A 19,492-nucleotide genomic window follows, 5' to 3' on the forward strand; every position below is an offset into this window, starting at 1 on the left:
AGACTACTCCCACTGCAGACCATGGGAGCATGTTACCCTTTGCTAGACTCTGACAGATGATCTTGCTGCTGCCATCTTCCCAGTCTGACTTCTACCTCCTTGCCCCTCCCAACTTCTCTGCCTTTCCTGTCCTACTCCAGTTGTCCTACTCCAGTTGACCTGATAGTTTCAAGTGCTTTACTGAAACCATGGATATGTCTTTTGCCTCTCAGGAAACCAATCATCTGAAAGAAACCTCTTGGGCTATTCTGGTATCATCTAGCATTGATAAACTTATATTGCCTGATTCCCTCTTCCCCTAACCCCTCGGTAATAATTATACTTCCCTTCAAGGTCTTCTCTAAAGTGCTACAAACATTACAGAGGTCCCACTGACAGGGGCTGAGACCGACCAACTTATTTTTCCCCCTTCCTTAACCCCAACTGCTGAATTTTCCCTTTGCCAGCCCGCATGGAGTCATCAGTGTGGGGAGAATTGAAAGCAAAAGTCCTTTCTCTCAGCCTGTGTTTCCACATGCCAGCTCTCCCAGAGCTGGAGGGCAACCAGGCCCAGCACTGAGAGCACTAAGCAGCTTGAGCTGCTGATTCCAGTAGTCAGCTTGTTTCTTTCCCCAAGGACAATATTGCTGTCCTTATCAATAGCTTGGGCACAGAGTCCTCTTTCTTTGGGTTTGGCTCAGATTATAGCCTCTTTGATCTTGACTTTGCTGCTACTGCCCAGGAGTAGTCTGACTTCTTAGTCTCTCTCTCCTTTCCCTGCCCCCCCACCCCCACCCCAGATAGCTGAAGAATTTCTTGCTGTTTGTTTTAATCTCCTTTGCAAGGTCTAACTCAGCTTGATTTGTAAGCAATCCTCACTTTATCCCTCCATTTCCTGACCTCTAAGACAGCTTGCTTCATTGCCTGTTCATTTTCCATTCCACATAGCCTGTCTTCAGAGCTTGCTTAAGGAGCCTAAGCAGTTCCTGCTGTGACAGACAGATGGAGGGCAACAGAATCAGGCATTCCCATTTACTGACTCCTGGAAATGTAGGCTTCACAGTGTCACCAACATCTCCACACTCCAGCCTGCACTGCTGCCTGTGACAGCAGCACCAAAAGCCAGCAGCAGACCACCCCTCCACACAACCTGCGCAAGCAGTGTTGTCCACATCTTGCCTCTTACCTCCATGCACAACATCTTCTCCCTGCCCTCTGACTGCCCTGGGAAAGCCTGATGCTTCCCAAGACTCCTAGGCCAGAGCTGCCAGGAAGCAGTCTCACAGACAGAAGCAAGGTGGCCACCTTCTGACTCTTCTTTCCTCTCACACCTCCTGTGCCTCAGCACCCAACGAGAGGCCCACGTGCACTGCCAACTGTCTTGCACCCAGCACCTCAGCACCAGGAGTTGCTGATAGTCCTCATACAGAGCAAGCATAAGGGGAAAATAAATGAGAGGATGGCTGTCAGTGTGGCCTCTGCACGGTGCAGAGGGGGAGAGCACAGCATGTGAGCATTAGGGAGGAACAAAGGATATTTACTGGGATATTACTCCAACAAAGCTCTAAGCAACTTGGTCTGATCTCATTGTTGACCCTGCTTTGAGCAGGAGGCTGTCCAGAGACCTCTTGAGGTGCCTTCCAAACAGAATGGTCCTACGAATGGACTTCTGTTATCCCAGGGAGGGAAAGGTTTTATGAGGGGAAAGAGCTGATAGTAGGAGTCCCATGACATAGCCTTATGATGAGGAAATTTGTGCCTAAAGTGGAAAGGCAGGGCAGGAGAAGAAGAGCTTATGAAGGAAATGTGCTGAGTTCAGTGGCCAAAAGGAGGTATCTTAGGAGCAGACTGGAACTGTCCTTGGATGTGCTAAGCTTCTGTGGCTCTCACTCTGCTAAACTTGTCTGTGACTTGGTTGAATTTCAGCCAAACCATCCCTCAAGACATTTCCTAGAATCTCCTCTGCTGTAATATTTACCTGCTTCATCCCTACATCTATAGGCTGCTCCTGTGATTCCTTTTAGCATCTTCTCACAGGACTTTGCTCTTCTGATGAGCTGTAGGTCCTAGCACAGGCCATGACACCAAACACCTATGCTAAGGCTACAGTCCTTGCCTGCACAACACTGCCTTCCTCCTTGTGCTTTAGATGCATAGAGGTGGGCTGTTCTGGTGGGGACACACAGGAGGGAGGCAATGCATTAACCTTGCACTTAAGATTTAGATTTGCACCCTGCTTGGTCAAAAGTGTGCCTGACAAACCTGGTGGCCTTCTGTGAAAAGGTCACAACATCAATAGATGAGGGATGAACAACTGACATTGTTTATCTGGACCTGAGCAAACAGGCCCAGATAAACAGGGTGCTGAGCAATCTTACCAAGGACCATGAAAATGATCAGGGGGTTGGAGGAGCCCTACTACAAGGACAGGCTGAGGGAGCTGGGAGTGTTCAGCCTGGAGAAGAGAAGGCTCCAGGGAGACCTGCCAGTACCTAAAGGGGGCTACAGGAAGGCTGGAGAGAAACTGTTTGCAAAGGCCTGCAGGGACAGGACAAAGGGCAATGGCTTCAAACTACAGAAGAGCAGATTGAGATTGGATGTTAGGAAGAAGTTCTGCACAATGAGGGCAGTGGAATACTGGAACAGGTTGCCCAGGGAGGTGGTGAATATCTTCCCTGCAGATATTCAAGAGGATGATCAACAGGGCTCTGGGCAACCTGCTCTAGTGGAGGATGTCCCTGCTGAGTGCAGAGGGGTTGGACTGGATGACCTTTGGAGGCCCCTCCCAACCCAGCCCATTCTGTGATCTAGACCATGCTTTTGCCAAGAAAGGATGAACCAGCTGATCCTTGAGAGCCCTTCTAGCCTATGATGCATCTGTGCCCACCCTTAGTCATACACAGAGACAGGTACCGCAACCACACAAGGCACTGCAGAGACATTGTGCATGCAAATAGACTCAGCCATGAACATTGTGCATGCAAATAGTCACAACCATGCAGAGATGCTGTGCATGCAAACAGACACAGCCATGCAGAGACATTGTGCATGCAAATAGACACAGCCATGCAGAGATGTTGTGCATGCAAATAGACACAGCTATGCACATTGTGCATGCAAATAGGCACAGCCATGCACATTGTGCATGCAAATAGGCACAGCCATGTGCATTGTGCATGCAAATAGACACAGCCATGCAGAGATGTCGTGCATGCAAATAGACACAGCCATGAACATTGTGCATGCAAATAGACACAGCCATGTGCATTGTGCATGCAAATAGGCACAGCCATGCAGAGATGTTGTGCATGCAAATAGACTCAGCCATGCACACTGTGCATGCAAATAGACACAGCCATGCAGAGACATTGTGCATGCAAATAGAAACAGCCATGAACATTGTGCATGCAAATAGACACAGCCATGCACATTGTGCATGCAAATAGACACAGCCATGCAGAGACATTGTGCATGCAAATAGACACAGCCATGCAGAGATGTTGTGCATGCAAATAGACACAGCCATGAACATTGTGCATGCAAATAGACACAGCCATGCAGAGACATTTTGCATGCAAATAGATACAGCCATGCAGAGATGTTGTGCATGCAAATAGACTCAGCCATGCACATTGTGCATGCAAATAGGCACAGCCATGCAGAGATGTTGTGCATGCAAATAGACTCAGCCATGCACATTGTGCATGCAAACAGACACAGCCATGCAGAGACATTGTGCATGCAAATAGATACAGCCATGCAGAGATGTTGTGCATGCAAATAGACACAGCCATGCAGAGACATTGTGCATGCAAATAGACACAGCCATGCAGAGATGTTGTGCATGCAAATAGACACAGCCATGCAGAGACATTGTGCATGCAAATAGACACAGCCATGCACATTGTGCATGCAAATAGGCACAGCCATGAGAGACATTGTGCATGCAAATAGATGCAGCCATGCACATTGTGCATGCAAATAGACACAGCCATGCAGACATTGTGCATCCAAATAGACACAGCCATGTACATTGTGCATGCAAATAGACACAGCCATGCAGAGACATTGTGCATGCAAATAGACACAGCCATGCAGAGATGTTGTGCATGCAAATAGACACAGCCATGCAGAGACATTGTGCATGCAAATAGACACAGCCATGCAGAGATGTTGTGCATGCAAATAGACACAGCCATGCAAATTGTGAATGCAAATAGGCACAGCCATGCAGAGACATTGTGCATGCAAATAGACTCAGCTATGCAGAGATGTTGTGCATGCAAATAGACACAGCCATGCAGAGACATTGTGCATGCAAATAGACACAGCCATGCAGAGACGTTTTGCATGCAAATAGACACAGCCATGCAGAGATGTTGTGCATGCAAATAGACACAGCCATGCACATTGTGCATGCAAATAGGCACAGCCATGCAGAGATGTTGTGCATGCAAATAGACACAACCATGCAGAGATGTTGTGCATGCAAATAGACAGAGGCAGAGACATTGTGCATGCAGACACAGCCATGCACTTTGTGCATGCAAATAGACACAGCCATGCAGAGACATTGTGCGTGCAAATAGATGTTCATTGTGCGTGCAAATAGATGCAGCCATGCACATTGTGCATGCAAATAGACACAGCCATGTACATTGTGTATGCAAATAGACTCAGCTATGCAGGGATGTTGTGCATGCAAAGAGACACAGCCATGCACATTGTGCATGCATATAGACATAGCCATGCAGAGACATTGTGCATGCAAATAGACACAGTCATGCACATTGTGCATGCCAATACACAGACACTCTACATGCAAATAGACACAGCCATGAAGAGATATTGTGCATGCAAATAGACACAGCCACGTGCATTGTGCATGCCAATACACACAGACACGGTACATGGCATGCAGAGACATTGTGCATGCAAATAGACACAGCCATGCACATTGTGCATGCAAATAGACACAGCCATGCACATTGTGCATGCAAATAGACTCAGCTATGCAGGGATGTTGTGCATGCAAATAGACACAGCCATGTGCATTGTGCATGCCAATACACACAGACACGGTACATGGCATGCAGAGACATTGTGCATGCAAATAGACACAGCCATGCACATTGTGCATGCAAATAGACTCAGCTATGCAGGGATGTTGTGCATGCAAATAGACACAGCCATGTGCATTGTGCATGCCAATACACACAGACACGGTACATGGCATGCAGAGACATTGTGCATGCACATACACACAACCATGCTCATTGTGCATGCAAATAGACACAGAGATATTGTGCATGCAAATGGTGCAGCCATGTGCATTGTGCAGCCATATGCATTGTGCGTGCAAACCCACACAACCACGTGGGCACAGCTGCCCTCAGACGCTCTGCAGCTACACAGACTTTAGGTATTGGGGTGGCCCTGGGCAGCACACAGGTCCCTGCTGATGCTGGCTAGGTAGGAGTTAATGCAAGAGAGGCTGGGAAGGAAATTAACAGCACCACAAAAAAAGTTGAAAGCCCAGCACATGATTCTTCCCCTATCACATCTGTGAATCCTGGAGCGCCAGAGTAATTGTCTGCTATGAGTCAGAGCAAAAGGCACAAGGAGAGGGTTGCCATGGCAACCTGCACACTGCTCTAATTCAGCGCAGAATTAAAATGATATCAAGTAATTTGCAAGCAAGGGGAGCACAGCTAAGGCTCTGGGTGCCAGGCTGGAAAATCCAGCTCTATGCAAGCCTCTCCTGAGCCAGTGTCAAGGGCTCTTTTCCCTTCAAGCATAACAATCATGGCAACCAGAGGAGCTGTAGAGACAGCAGTGATGGATCACCTCAGGCTAGAAGATTTCTGATGTGCACAGGCAAGAAGGGGCTCCTGGGCTGGAGCTCTGGTCTGGAAGAGGCTCCAGAACTGGAGATGTCTAGGAGAGATGCCTCATCAGATCCCACAAGAGAGATCCCATTGCTCACAAGTCATTGTGGTGTTATGTTGAGAAAAGTACCTGAGCTGACCAGGGCAGGGTCTGGGCACAGGCACCCACCCACAGCTAGAGGAGAAACAGCTTCAAACTAGAGCAGAGCAGATTGAGATTGGATGTTAGGAACAAGTTCTGCACCATGAGGGTGGTGGAACACTGGAACACGCTGCCCAGGGAGGTGGTTGGGGCTCCATCCCTGGAGCTATTCAAGGTGAGGCTGGACAGGGCTCTGGGCAACCTGATCTAGTGGAGGATGTCCCTGCTGAGTGCAGAGGGGGTTGGCCTGGATGAGTTTTGGAGGTCCCTTCCAACTTAGAGCATTCTGTGATGATAACAACAGGCAGGAGGGAAGCAGCACCTCACCTTGTGCATAAATAACTTCAGTTTTATCACCACCAGTGCTGTACTAAGAGTAACATCGAGAGTTTTTTAGCTCATGCAAAGGGCGAATCAGCAACGATCAAGATAAGTGATGACTGCTTAAACTGTTGGCTGTGTTTTTGATGCTAAATAGGAAAGATGGTTTTTTCTACCTGCCAAAGAATTCCTTCTCTCTTATGTTAGAACATGGAACACAAAGGAGACCTTGGTTTGCATAAAGGCACCCATGTGACGTGACCTCAAGGAGGTCATGGAAGTCCCTGCACCGGGATGATGTTGGCACAAACCTCAATATTAAGAGAAAGAGGGGCAACAGGGCTTCTGATTACCCCAGTGCACATTCAAGGAGCCAGTTGCTCTCAGGTTTTGTCCAAGTAAAATTAAGCTGGTTTCTGACCCAGTCCAGGAAAATAACTTTATTTCTCCAGCTTGGCTGGAGTGTAAAAGGTGCTTATGCTGCTGGCGTGAATTTCCTTGCAGCTGCAACAGGTGCAACTGCCACTTTCTCATGAGGAGGGTGAAATCATAGAATCACAGAACTGACAGGGTTGGAAGGGACCTCAAGAATCAGCCAGTTCCAACCCCCCTGCCATGGGCAGGGACACCTCACACTGCAGCAGGTTGCTAACAGCCACATCCAGCCTGGCCTTAGAAACCTCCAGGCATGAGGCTTCCACCACCTCCCTGGGCAACCTGTGCCAGGCTCTCACCACCCTCATGGGGAACAACTTCTTCCTGACATCCAACCTGAATCTACCCATTTCTACTTTCACTCCATTCCCCCCAGTCCTATCCCTCCCTGACACGCTAAAAAGTCCTTCACCAGCTACCTGGTAGGAATACAGACTTGTGAGTAGATTAGTTTGAAAAGATGCCACAGCGACAGAGCTGCTGAAAAAGCCAGCTGCAGCTCACTGGTAACAGACAGTAGGTAGCCAAAACTGGGAGCCAAGGAAGAAGATGGAGAGGCATCAAGCTGGCCTGTAATTACTTTTGAAATTGAGAGCCCCTGCTGGAATGGTAGAGGTTGCATTTTGACAAGTTGTACAATGGCAAAAGTACTTCCAATTATCACAGTCCCACAGTATCACCAAGGTTGGAAGAGACCTCAAAGATCATCCAGTCCAACCTGTCACCACAGACCTCATGACTAGACCATGGCACCAAGTGCCACATCCAATCCCCTCTTGAACACCTCCAGGGATGGGGACTCCACCACCTCCCTGGGCAGCACATTCCAATGACCAATGACTCTCTCTGGGAAGAACTTTCTCCTCACCTCCAGCCTAAACTTCCCCTGGCACAGCTTGAGACTGTGTCCTCTTGTTCTGGTGCTGGTTGCCTGGGAGAAGAGACCAACCCCTTCCTGGCTACAACCTCCCTTCAGATAGTTGTAGAGAGCAATGAGGTCACCCCTGAGCCTCCTCTTCTCCAGGCTAAGCAACCCCAGCTCCCTCAGCCTCTCCTCACAGGGCTGTGCTCAATGCCTCTCCCCAGCCTTGTTGCCCTTCTCTGGACACCTTCAAGTGTCTTGATGTCCTTCTTAAACTGAGGGCCCCAGAACTGGACACAGGACTCAAGGTATGGCCTAACCAGTGCTGAGTACAGGGGCACAATGACCTCCCTGCTCCTGCTGGCCACACTATTCCTAATGCAGGCCAGGATGCCATTGGCCTTCTTGGCCACCTGGGCACACTGCTGGCTTATGTTTAGGCAGCTGTCAATCAGCACCCCCAGGTCCCTTTCTGCCTGGCTGCTCTCAGCCACTCTGACCCCAGCCTGTAGCTCTGCATGGGGTTGTTGTGGCCAAAGTGCAACACCTGGCACTTGGACTTGTTGAATGCCATCCTGTTGAACTCTGTCCATCTGTCCAGTTGGTTGAGGTCCCTCTGCAGAGCTCTTCTGCCCTCTCAGTGACCAACATCTGCAAATGTGCTGATGACTGACTCGACCCCCTCATCTAGATCATCAATGAAGATGTTAATGAGCACAGGGCCCAGCACTGATCCCTGGGGCACACCACTGGTGCCTGGCTGCCAGCTGGCTGTGGCACCATTCACCACCACTCTCTGGGCTCAGCCTCCAGACAGCTCCTAACCCAGCTCAGAGTGCTGCTATCCAAGCCACGAGCTGACAGCTTAGCCAGCAGTTTGCTGTGGGGGACGGTGTCAAAGGCCTTGCTGAAGTCCAGGCAGACCACATCCACAGGCCTCCCCATGTCCACCAGACGGGTCTCCTGATCATAGAAGCAGATCAGGTTGGAGAGGCAGGACCTGCCCTTCCTAAATCCATGTTGGCTGGGCCTGATCCCTTGGCCATCCTTCAGGTGCGCAGTTATTGCCCCCAGGATAATCTGCTCCATCACTTTCCCTGGCACTGAGGTCAGGCTGCCAGGCCTGGAGTTTCCAGGTGCCTCCATCCGACCTTTCTTGTGGATGGGGACCACATTGGCCAGTTTCAGTCACCTGGGACCTCTCCAGTGAGCCAGGGCTGCAGGAAAATGATGGAGAGCAGCTTGGCAGCTCATCTGCCAGCTCTCTCAGCACCCTAGGATGGATCCCATCCAGTCCCATGGACTTGTGAGTGTCCAAGTGGCTCAGCAGGTCCTGAACTAATTCCTCATGGATTTCTGGGGCATTACACTGCTCCCCGACCCCATCGCTCAGCTCAGGAGACCACTCGTCCTGAACTCCTCCTGCCTTGCTGTTAAACATTGAGGCAAAGAAGGTGTTCAGGACCTCAGCCTTTTCCTCATCTTCAGTCACAGTGTTCCCCTCCAGGTCCAATAAGGAGTGCAGGTTCTTCCTGCCCTTCTTTTTAGTGTTGATGTATTTGTAACAAGGCTTTTTATTGTCTCTCACAGAGGTGTTCAGCTTCAGTTCCAACTGGGCCTTGGCCTTTCTCCTACATAATCTAACAGCTTCCTTAAACACACCTGGAGAAGCCTTCCCCTCCTTCCAAAGGAGATACAGCCTCTTTTTTCCCCTTAGATCCTCCAGGAGCTGCTTGCTCATCCAGGCCCAGAGCCTTCCCCACCAGCTCATCTTTCGGCACGTGGGAACTGCCAGTTCCTGTGCCTTCAAGAGCTCCTGTTTGAAGTAGCTCCAACCAGCCTGGACCCCTTGGTTCATGAGGGCTGGTACCCAGGGAATTTTACAAATAAGTTTCTTAAACAGGCTGAAGTTTGCCCTCCTGCAGTCCAAGGTGAAGGTTCTGCTGGTGCTCCTCCCTGTCTCCCTGCATATTGAACACTTCACTATCTCGTGGTCACTGCACCCTAGGCAGCCTCCCACCATCACCTCTCCCACCAGCCCTTCTCTATTGGAGACCAGCAGGTCAAGCAGAGCCTGGCCCCTGGTAGGCTCACTTAACAGCTGTGCCAGGAAGCAGTCCTCCATTCGCTCCAGGAATCTTCTGGACTGCCTCCTCCCTGCTGAATTAAGTTCCCAGCAGATATCTGGCAGGTTGCAGTCACCCACAAGGACAAGATCTGATGATCTTGAGACAGCCTCCAGTTGCTTATAGAATGTTTCATCTGCCTCCTCATCCTGGTTGGGTGGTCTGTAACAGACTCCAACCAGGATGTCAGATTTGTTGGGCTGCCCTCTGGTTTTAACCCACAGGCTCTCAATCCCTTCATCCTCCACCTCAAGCTCTGTAGCAGAGAGTGACTCCCTAACATACAGAGCCACCCTTCCTCCTCTTCTCCCTTGCCTGTCTCTCCTGAAGAGCCTGTAGCCCCCCAGTGCAGCACTCCCATCGTGGGTGTTATCCCACCATGTGTCTGAGATGGCAACTACATCGTAGTCACCCTAGTGGATCAGGACCTCCAGCTCCTCTTGCTTATTGCCCAGGCTGCATGCACTTCAGCTGGGCTCTTGATTTCTCAATTAACCCTAATTTGTGTCCCACTCTCTCCTCTTCAGAGGGACTGATTTCCTCACCCACCCCCTTCAAACCTAGTTTAAAGCCCTCTTGTTGAGCCCGGCCAGCTCTAGTGCTAGGACTCTCTTACCTATTCTTCAGACTGATTGATTTCAAATACTTTTGAAAAGCAACATAAGCTTCTGCTGGGAGTCCAGAGCTCTTCTGAAAATACTGACCTTAATAACTCAGTGTCCTCAAACCCTCTCTGTTAGATAGATATTTCTCTTCTCTCACCTTTCTTTGAGCTGGCCTAGAAATATTCCCAAACACGTCTGTATATATCCTAGGAGGATGATTTCACTGTGGTCCAATCACTGCAGATAAGAACCAACAATAAGTTCAAACAGAACCACTGAACCATTGAATTGGTTTGGCTGGAAAGGACCTTTAAGATCATCACAGAATCAAGGGACCTCCAGAGAGCATCCAGTCCAAGCCCTCTGCCAAAAGCAGCATCACCCAGGGTAGTCTGCACAGGAATGCATCCAGGGGGTTTGGAAAGCCTCCAGAGAACATATTCCTTGCATTCCATTGTAGGTTGTAGGTTTGCTTGCAAATACAGCTTTCATTTGCTTCCAACTAGGCTGGTCTGGCAAATGTAATGTTGGGAGGGGGTGGAATTTTCAACCCTCCACATATACTTTGATATTCAGTCTACTTTTGTAAATACAATTTCATTCTTACTTCCAAGCTCTGAGTGAGTGGGGTAAATTTATTCCATGGGGTGAATTCCCAACTTGTTGGGTGGTGCAGTCCAAGCCACACCACTGGGACTGGCAGGCAGCTGGGAAGCTCCTAACTTCAGCAGGTAGCAGGTCAGGCAGTGACAGAGACAGCTCACAGCCAGCCCCCAGTGACAGCTAAACTCCTGCAGAGGTTCCAGCACTTCCAGTGGGCAATCACTAAAAGCTTCTGTCAGCAGCTACATGTGACTTGCGCTGTGCACCCCCTGAGGAGCAGAGAGCCCCAGGCCAGTGACTCACGGGAAGGCAGCAGATGACAGCGCTGCTATCTGGGGCAGGACTTGGCTTGGGGAGAGTGCCATCTCGATTCCTTCTCCTTCCTTTCCAGCAGACTTCGGCGCGTCTGGAAGGCACTGCGCCGCAGCCCGGGAGAAGAGCTGCCTTCTGATTAACCACAATTAATCATCCAGGCATTACTTAATGTTTGCAGAGTGCTTTGAAGGGCCCAAGCACAATATAGGAGGCAGATATTATTAACTCCAAGAAGCAGGTCTAGCCATGCCAAGGGTAGCTTTGCCTGTGTGGCTTCCCACCAGAGGAACCACAGCAACTCAGCTTGCCTTGGCTCTACCACATTCTCCAAGAGACCTGTGGGTACCTTGAGCCCATTGTGTGTGCCCCTCATGACCCAGGTACAGCAGCCTGGCCCACAGGGGAAAGAGGGAATGGGTGAAAAGGGGAGAAGGTAGAGCAGGGCAGAGGATGCTTCCCTCCTGAATATGGGCACCTCCCCACTCATCCTTGTGTGAAGCAGCATCTCTAGCAACGAGAGAAGCATCTCAGGCTCCCCCCAACCCATTGTGTGATGCCCTGCTGAGCTAAGATAGACCAAACTGGGAGGAAGGAGGCCCTTGTACTCCTCTTCCATCCCTGCTCTCTGTCCTCCAGCCTGACAGCTCTCTAATCCCAGCTGACTGCTCCCTCATGCCGTGGCATCGCCCAGGCCTGTCTCATCTTCCTGGACATTTGGCTTCACCAGTTTGCCTTTCTCTGCCTTGGCTGGGGACTGCCTTTCAGCTGCCAGAAGAGAAGAGGCCCAACGCTGCCTGTCACTGGTGTCCTCCCCATGGGGGCCACTGGGGGTGCTCCCTCCCCCCAGGCACGGCTGTAAATCCCAGAGATTAATTTTCTCTCTGCATGCATAGTGAACATTTCAGAGTGCTTACAAATCCCCCACCCCCAAGCACCACCGAGTCAAACAAGTGACAGTAACAATCAGTGGCAGAATGACAAGCTGCTTCATTCCACTTGCACTTTCACAGGGGCACTCAAAAAGGCTCTGCTGCTTCCCTTTTATAGAGCTGGGACTACTTTCCTCCACAAACCACAATCCTACCCAGAGATATGGCCTTCTGGCACTGGTGTGCTGGGTACCAAACTTCTGGCAGCAACCTAACCATAAATGAACACGGGATCAATCCCACTGAGGGGTGAGGCCATCACAATAACAATCACAATCACAACAGCAATAACAACAACAGCAGCAACAATCTGCATTTCATTCTTCTCTGATTGCCTCTTGCTGTACCTCCACTCAGTCCCTCCCTCCCACCCCCATTTCTTTCACCTCTCTCCTGGACCCAGCATAGTATAGCAGCACTGCCCAGCATCATTTCCACTGCATCCTCTGCTCAGGGGTGAAGGTCTCTAGAATCAGGTCCTAGCCACTCAGGATGATTATACATATTAGTGTGAGGGGAGATAAAGAGAGACCTGCATCCTCACTCTCAAAGCTGCTGTTCTCAAGATCAAACAATATTCATAGAATCACAGAAGGGCTTAGGCTGGAAGAGACCTCAGAGATCATCTAACCCAACCTCCCTGCCATGGGCAGGGTCACCTCTCAACCAGCCCAGATTACTCAAGGCCCCATCCAACCTGGCCTTGAACATCTCCAGGGAGGGGGCACCCACAACCTCTCTGGACAATCCATTCCAGAGTCTTGCCACCCTCATAGTGAAGAATTTCTTCCTAAGGTTCAATCCAAACCTGTTCTACTTCAGTGAAAATCCATTTCCCCTTCTCCTGTTGCAATAGATGGAGTGAGTTTGACCACAATTATTTCCTTTCTTTTTTGTTTTGTACATTACCAAAAGATCCAGATGATGGACCTAGTTACTGCTGGAAACAAACCAAATGGTAATGCAGAATGTGCACCTTTTTGCTCCCTGAAACCCCCAAACCTTGGTGTAAACTGATGCCCAAGCCAGCAGACAGGACACGCCTCAGCAAACCCTTGCACTCCCTCTGAAGCCAATGGGGGCTACAGGTGGAGGCCTGATGCACATTGGACCCTTTGGGTGAAATTATTTCCCTCAGTGCTGTCCTATGGCTCATACTTTAGCTGAAATATGAGTCATTTGCATCAATGCCTAAGCAACAGGGAAAGAAGAACACCCAGCTGGATCTGCCGTGTGTGGCAGCGAGCAAAAGGTAACAGAATCACAGATCTGTCAGGGTTGGAAGGGACCTCAAGGATCAGCCAGTTCCAACCCCCCTGCTATGGCCAGGGACACCTCACACTACAGCAGGTTGCTCACAACCACATCCAGCCTGGCTGCAAACACCTCCAGGGATGAGGCTTCCACCACCTCCCTGGGCAACCTGTGCCAGGCTCTCACCACCCTCATGGGGAACAACTTCTTCCTAACATCCAATCTCAATCTACCCATTTCTAGTTTTGCTCCATTCTCCCAGTCCTATCCCTACCTGACACTCTCAAAGTCCCTCCCCAGCTTTCTTGTAGCCCCCTGGAAGGCCACAATTAGGTCTCCTTGGAGCCTTCTCTTCTCCAGACTGAAAACCCCCAACTCTCTCAGCCTGTCCTCATAGGAGAGGAGCTCCAGCCCTCTGCTCATCCTCCAATCATAGAATCACAGAACTGTTTTGGTTGGCAAAGACCTTTAAGCTCATCCAGTCCTACCATGTCCCTTAGCACCACATCTATGCATCTTTTAACCACCCCCTTGGGGAGCCTATTCAAGTGTTTGAAAACTATGCTTTAGTGCCATGCCCTGTGTTTCAGTTTGTACCCTTTGCCTCTTCTTCTGGGCACCAATGGAAAGAACCTGGCTCCTTTTTCTTTACCCCCTCCCGTCAGGGGACAGAGCAGATCCTTCTGAGCCTTCTCTTCTCCAGGCTGAGAAGTCCCAACTCTCTCAATTTGTCCCCTTGCAGGACAGATGCTCCAGTCCCTTCATCATCTTTATGGCCCTTAGTGAACTTGCTCCACTATGTTCATGTTCCTCCTGTACTAGGGAGCCCTGAAATCACAGAATGTTAGAGGCTGGAAGGGACCTCCAGAAATCATCCAGTCCAACCACCCCTGCCAGAGCAGCATCACCCAGGGCAGTCTGCACAGGAATGCATCCAGGTGGGTTTGGAAAGGCTCCAGAGAAGGAGACTCCACAACCTCTCTGGGCAGCCTGCTCCAGGGCTCTGGCACCCTCACACCAAAGAAGTTTCTCCTCATCTTGAGCTGATACTTCTGTGTTCAAGTTTGTATCCATTGGTCCTTGGCTTATCACTGCGCACCACTGAAAAGAGCTTGGCCCCCTCCACTTGACACCCACCCATCAGCTATTGATAGACATTGATCAGATCCCCTCTCAGCCTTCTCTTCTCCAGACTAAACAGCCCCAGGGCTCTCAGTCTCTCTTCACAGGGGAGATGCTCAAGTCCCCTAAGCATCCTCATGGCTCTCTGTTGGACTCTCTCCAGCAGGTCTCTGTCTCTTTTGAACTGGGGAGCCCAGAACTGGACACAGTACTCCAGGTGTGGTCTCAGCAGGGCAGAGCAGAGGGGGAGAAGAACCTCCCTAGCCCTGCTGGCCACACTTTTCTTGCTGCACCCCAGGATCCCATTGTCTCTCTTGGCCACAAGGGCACATTGCTGTCCCATGCAGAACTTGCTGTCCACCAGCACTCCAAGGTCTTTCTCCGTGGAGCTGCTTTCCAGCAGGGCAGCCCATAACCTGTACTCTACTCAGCCATTCCTTCCACCATGCAGGACTCCATTAACATTAACCATGCCTTTACAAGCAGCTTTGCATCTTGACATGCTTCTGGTGATAATTACTCCATTACCTGTTGAATAACCTCTTCCCTTAGTCAGTGCTTCCACATCCAAAAAGATTGTGCCAAGCTACCCCTTCTCTTACCCTAGTGCTGCTGCACAGAGCATTTAAGTTGGATAGTGTGCCTGCATGTTTCATTAACTGGCTGCTCTGTTTCACTTCTGAGGTTCCTGTGCTCCCATAAAGGCTGAAGCAATTACACAGAATCTGATAATCACAGAATTAGCCAGGTTGGAAAAGACCTTTGAGATCATCAGGTCCAACCTATCACCCAACACCATCTGATCAACTAAACCTTGGCACCAAGCAACCCATCCAGTCTCCTCTTAAACACCCCAGGGATGGTGACTCCACCACCTACCTGGGCAGCACATCCCAATGGCCAGTCGTTCTTTATGGGAAGAATTTCTTCCTCACCTCCAGCCTAAACTTCCCCTGGTACAGCTTGAGACTGTGTCCTCTTGTTCTGGTGCTGCTTGCCTGGGAGAAGAGACCAACCCCCACCTGGCTACAACCTCCCTTCAGGGAGTTGTAGAGAGCAAGAAGGTCTCCCCTGAGCCTCCTCTTCTCCAGGCTAAGCAAGCCCAGCTCCCTCAGCCTCTCCTCACAGGGCTTGTGCTCTGTTTGCTGCAGAAAATGGTGAACCTTCAGAAGCTTTGGGGTTCTGCTGGAAATACTGCACCTCAGGGATTTCCCAAAGGTAGACACAAAGCCTAGTGAAGGTCTGCCAAAAGGGGCTTAAAGCTCAGACACAAATATAAATCTGGCAATCTCTGTGTCTGAGTTGGAAATCTAGCACCATGACCATCCCCCCAGCAGAACTGTCAGCTGAGGTAGCGATGGAGCTGCATGAACGTGCTGCTCTTCCAAAACTGAAAGTGTCTCCTGCAAACAGCTCAACACCTGCATGAACTGCTCAACCTACTCATCCTCCAGAGGAGCCTCACTCCACAGATTCCCCAGCAGATGGGGAAGCTTCCATTCAAGCACACAGTTTCTCTCTCAAAAAGCCTATCAAGCCATAGAGTGTTGCAGCCCCTGCTCTGAGGGCAGCTGCTGGACACATGCAGAGTGCAGGATTCCTTAGCTGACCAACTCCTTAGCTGCCTAGAGCAAAACAATCACATTCCATGAGTGCCAAGAACAACAGCCTCACCTTGGCACCCTTGGATTGGCACATGCTGCAGAAGCCACCTCCTTGACATGCTGGCATCTCTCACTGGGAAAAGATTGTAGCTTATAGATGTGGTTGTAATTCACTACTCAAGGGATTGATAACAAAGAGTATCAGAAACAGCCACTTTGAGCTACAAGGTAGACTGAGGGCTTAGGGCTTCTGTGCAGGGATGCTGCTAGGGACATGCTCAGGACTGCTGTTAGCTGCTTTGTCTGTTAAGGGCTTCCAGGACTTCTTCTGTAAGTGGGATTCTGAGACTCTGTAATGCTGGGGATTCTACAACACAGCAGTAAAGGACTCCTGGGAGGACTTCTGAGACTCTCTGCTCTCTGGAATCTCATTGATATACAGCCATGGGGTTTCATCACCCCGTGGCACCACATTAGAAGGGGTCTACAACTACATTCAGCCTCCCTGGATCAGGGGAGTGATAATTCAGTATCTGTTCTAACATTGTGTTTCACCTAGTTTGCTCTTGTGGCTCCTGTCATTTCTCTCCAGTGACAAGCTGCCACCTCTCAGCTCCCACTCTCAACACAAGGTGCAAGGAGACCACTGGAGATGAAAAGAGAAAGCAGAGGTCCTACCTGCAGCAATTCCCATCTTCCCATCCACAGACACAGCCACAGCTGTGCTCACTGTCACCACCTTGGGCAGGCCACCTCCCTCTGTCAAGACACAAACACGACAAGCTTGGTTAGCTTACCAGCAGGGAGGAGCAAAGCAGGGGGAGCAGCTGGCTCACACACTTCCACATCCAGACCAGTGTGGACTTATGCCTTGACTCCAAAACATGCAGGGGTTTGGAGGGCTGCATCTTTCAGGACACCAAAGCAAACTGAAGAGCTGTGAGTAGAGTGTTTTTACTTCTAGATAATGTCCCATGCTAAAGGCAGTCTGCCCTGCACAAACCCCAAAGGATTGGCCTCCTCAGTTATGGGCAAGGTAGAGCTTTCCTTAGGCCAGAAATTGCTCTGCTTCAGGTGCCAGCTAAGCTCTGCAGAGAGAGGAGCAGCAGCACAGGTGATTCTGACACTGACTCTCACACAGCAAAGACCAGGCTTACATCCTGCTCTGCTACCCAAGCCAGACCAGCACTGCAAATGGGAGGGACAGAGACAGCACTTCCAGGTACTCCTGAGGTGTACTCCACTTTAGAAACAGTCCTCTGGGACTTTGCTGCCTACACTCTGTTATGCCCAAGGGTCTCCCAATTATCTTTTAGCTGCTGCTTTAAAGTGTCCTGTAGGTCTTGTGTCACATCTGCAGATCCCTCAGCTCCCACAGGGCATTTAAAATAGCATGGCTGGATAGGCTTAAGCGGCAGAAGCCCAGCTCCTCTCTGTGAGTGCAGTTGCTTCAGCCTGCAACTGTCCATGTGACAGATTGCATTTGTGTATTTTCATTTTTTTTTAGTGATTAGATTAGCTTCAGCTGGAGCACCTCTTTGGGAACTGCCAGGGGAGAGCTTGAAGGTCAGTGTGATCGATTTAGCCTGCAACTGATTCCCTCCTCATGTGCTGGATGGAAATCTCTTGCTCAGGCAGCTGGGTCAGGGCTTCTTTCCTTTGCAAGAGCTCCAGGATTTCCATTTCTACCTTCTTCCTTCTTGCTGGCACCCTGTGTGTCCTGAGCATGATTCTGTGTTTACCACAGTTTGACCTCCAGCCTCTCACTCATTTGAATTGGTTTTTTTTTCAACTGGAGTCAGATTAACTTGCTCAAGGATGTCAGAAATAGTTGAGCCCTCATGAAACCCTCAGCTAACTCATGCTCACATCCTTGGGCCTAATCCTGCCTTTAGAGGGAACACAAAATTTCTTGCTGTCCCTAGGATGAGACAAGTAAGCAAAATAGACTCAGCCACCCTGGGAAAACCAAAGCAAACCAAAGCAAAAGCCCCCAAACACCCAACACAAAGAGATCTGGGCTCCAAGAACAGTTCAACTCGACTGGCAGAGCTTTCCCTGCTGTTGTCTTCTCTCTGGGACTTTTGGACACTGGAAGAAGGAGCCCTGGCTAAATCATTCTGATGACCTGCAGCCATTCCCTGCTTGTTACCCTTCCAACAGGGAGGTCTGCAGTCTTTCCTCTTATGTGATGATAAGTTCATCTGCCATGAAAACCCCTTGCCATGGGGCAGGCATGTGAGTCATGTGGGAAGCATCTAATCATCAACAACTCCTGTTCTGGCCAAAAGGTGGGGCACCCCTGCTTCATCCAACGGTAAGGAAGGGCCTGGACTTTGCTTTGACAATGAAGCACCACAACTCAGCAGCACTGTGAGTATTTTTGCCTGGCTCTTCACAGGCATAATGTGTGATCTCATGGATCACAGTCTCTTCAGACCCAGCTGTCCATCTCTAGAGATAATGATAAACTCCCTTACAATTCAGAGCATAAGGTCTTCAGGGCCAGGTACTGCTTCTTACAATGTGCCTATAGGCATTCCAGATGAATGGGGTCCTGGATTTGAAGCTCCTGACCAGTAACTGTGTAATACAAAAAACAGTGGCAGCCACTTGTCTTCTGTCTTCATCCCAGCAAAACTACCTGGGACTTCTGAGAATGCCATTATCAAGCCACCAACCCAACTACTGTGACTACTGTGGCCTGGGTGATGGCTGCCCTGAGAAGCCCCACAGCATGCCACTGCCTGCTTTTCTAACCCACACTCTACTCCAAAGAGCAAATGCTGTGGTATGCAGGGAAGGAGAAGGTCCCTCCTGCCATGCCTCTCCCTCTCTCTACACTTGCCTTTTCAGTGAGATGTAAGGGTGCTGGGCACAGAGAGGCTTTTGTGGAAGGTTTCAAGTATTTTCTCTTCCCACCCCTCTCTCTATACATCCTGGTTCATCTCTTGCCTCCCAGTCTGGTTTTTTCCTCTTTACCACTTGTTTTCCCACCCACCAGCTTCCCACCACTGTGCCACAAAAAGCTTTAACAGCTAAAGTGCTGAGCTCCATGGCAGAGATGGAGTGCTAAGGGCCATGGAGGAACACAGAGGGGATTTCTGCCTTCTGTGCACGAGTCTCACATGAGTATGTTGTTTTCATTGTTTCTTTCTAGGCCTCCTGCTCTCTTCCAGCCTTTTGAGGAGGTCCTGGCTGGCCCCTTAAACTCACAGGAACCAACATCCCATGCAAGAATCAGTGGAATGCCATACCTTGCTAACCTCTCATGCTTGAGCTCCCTAACTGCCCAGGAGGTGCCAGT

At 50.0% G+C, this 19,492-nt stretch overlaps 1 protein-coding gene across 1 annotated transcript in view; it reads right to left on the reverse strand.

Moving 5' to 3' along the window:
- The window catches only part of CACNA2D4 (calcium voltage-gated channel auxiliary subunit alpha2delta 4), a 197,890-nt gene that overhangs the window by 70,877 nt on the left and 107,521 nt on the right, over positions 1 to 19,492 (reverse strand). The window contains 1 exon segment of the mRNA XM_068141829.1: positions 16,864 to 16,944. Within this exon segment, the coding sequence (XP_067997930.1) occupies positions 16,864 to 16,944 (81 nt within the window).

Source organism: Melanerpes formicivorus, unplaced genomic scaffold, assembly GCF_026170545.1.
Source record: "Melanerpes formicivorus ecotype bairdi unplaced genomic scaffold, bMelFor1.0.p_v2 SCAF_8, whole genome shotgun sequence".
NCBI lineage: Eukaryota > Metazoa > Chordata > Aves > Piciformes > Picidae > Melanerpes > Melanerpes formicivorus.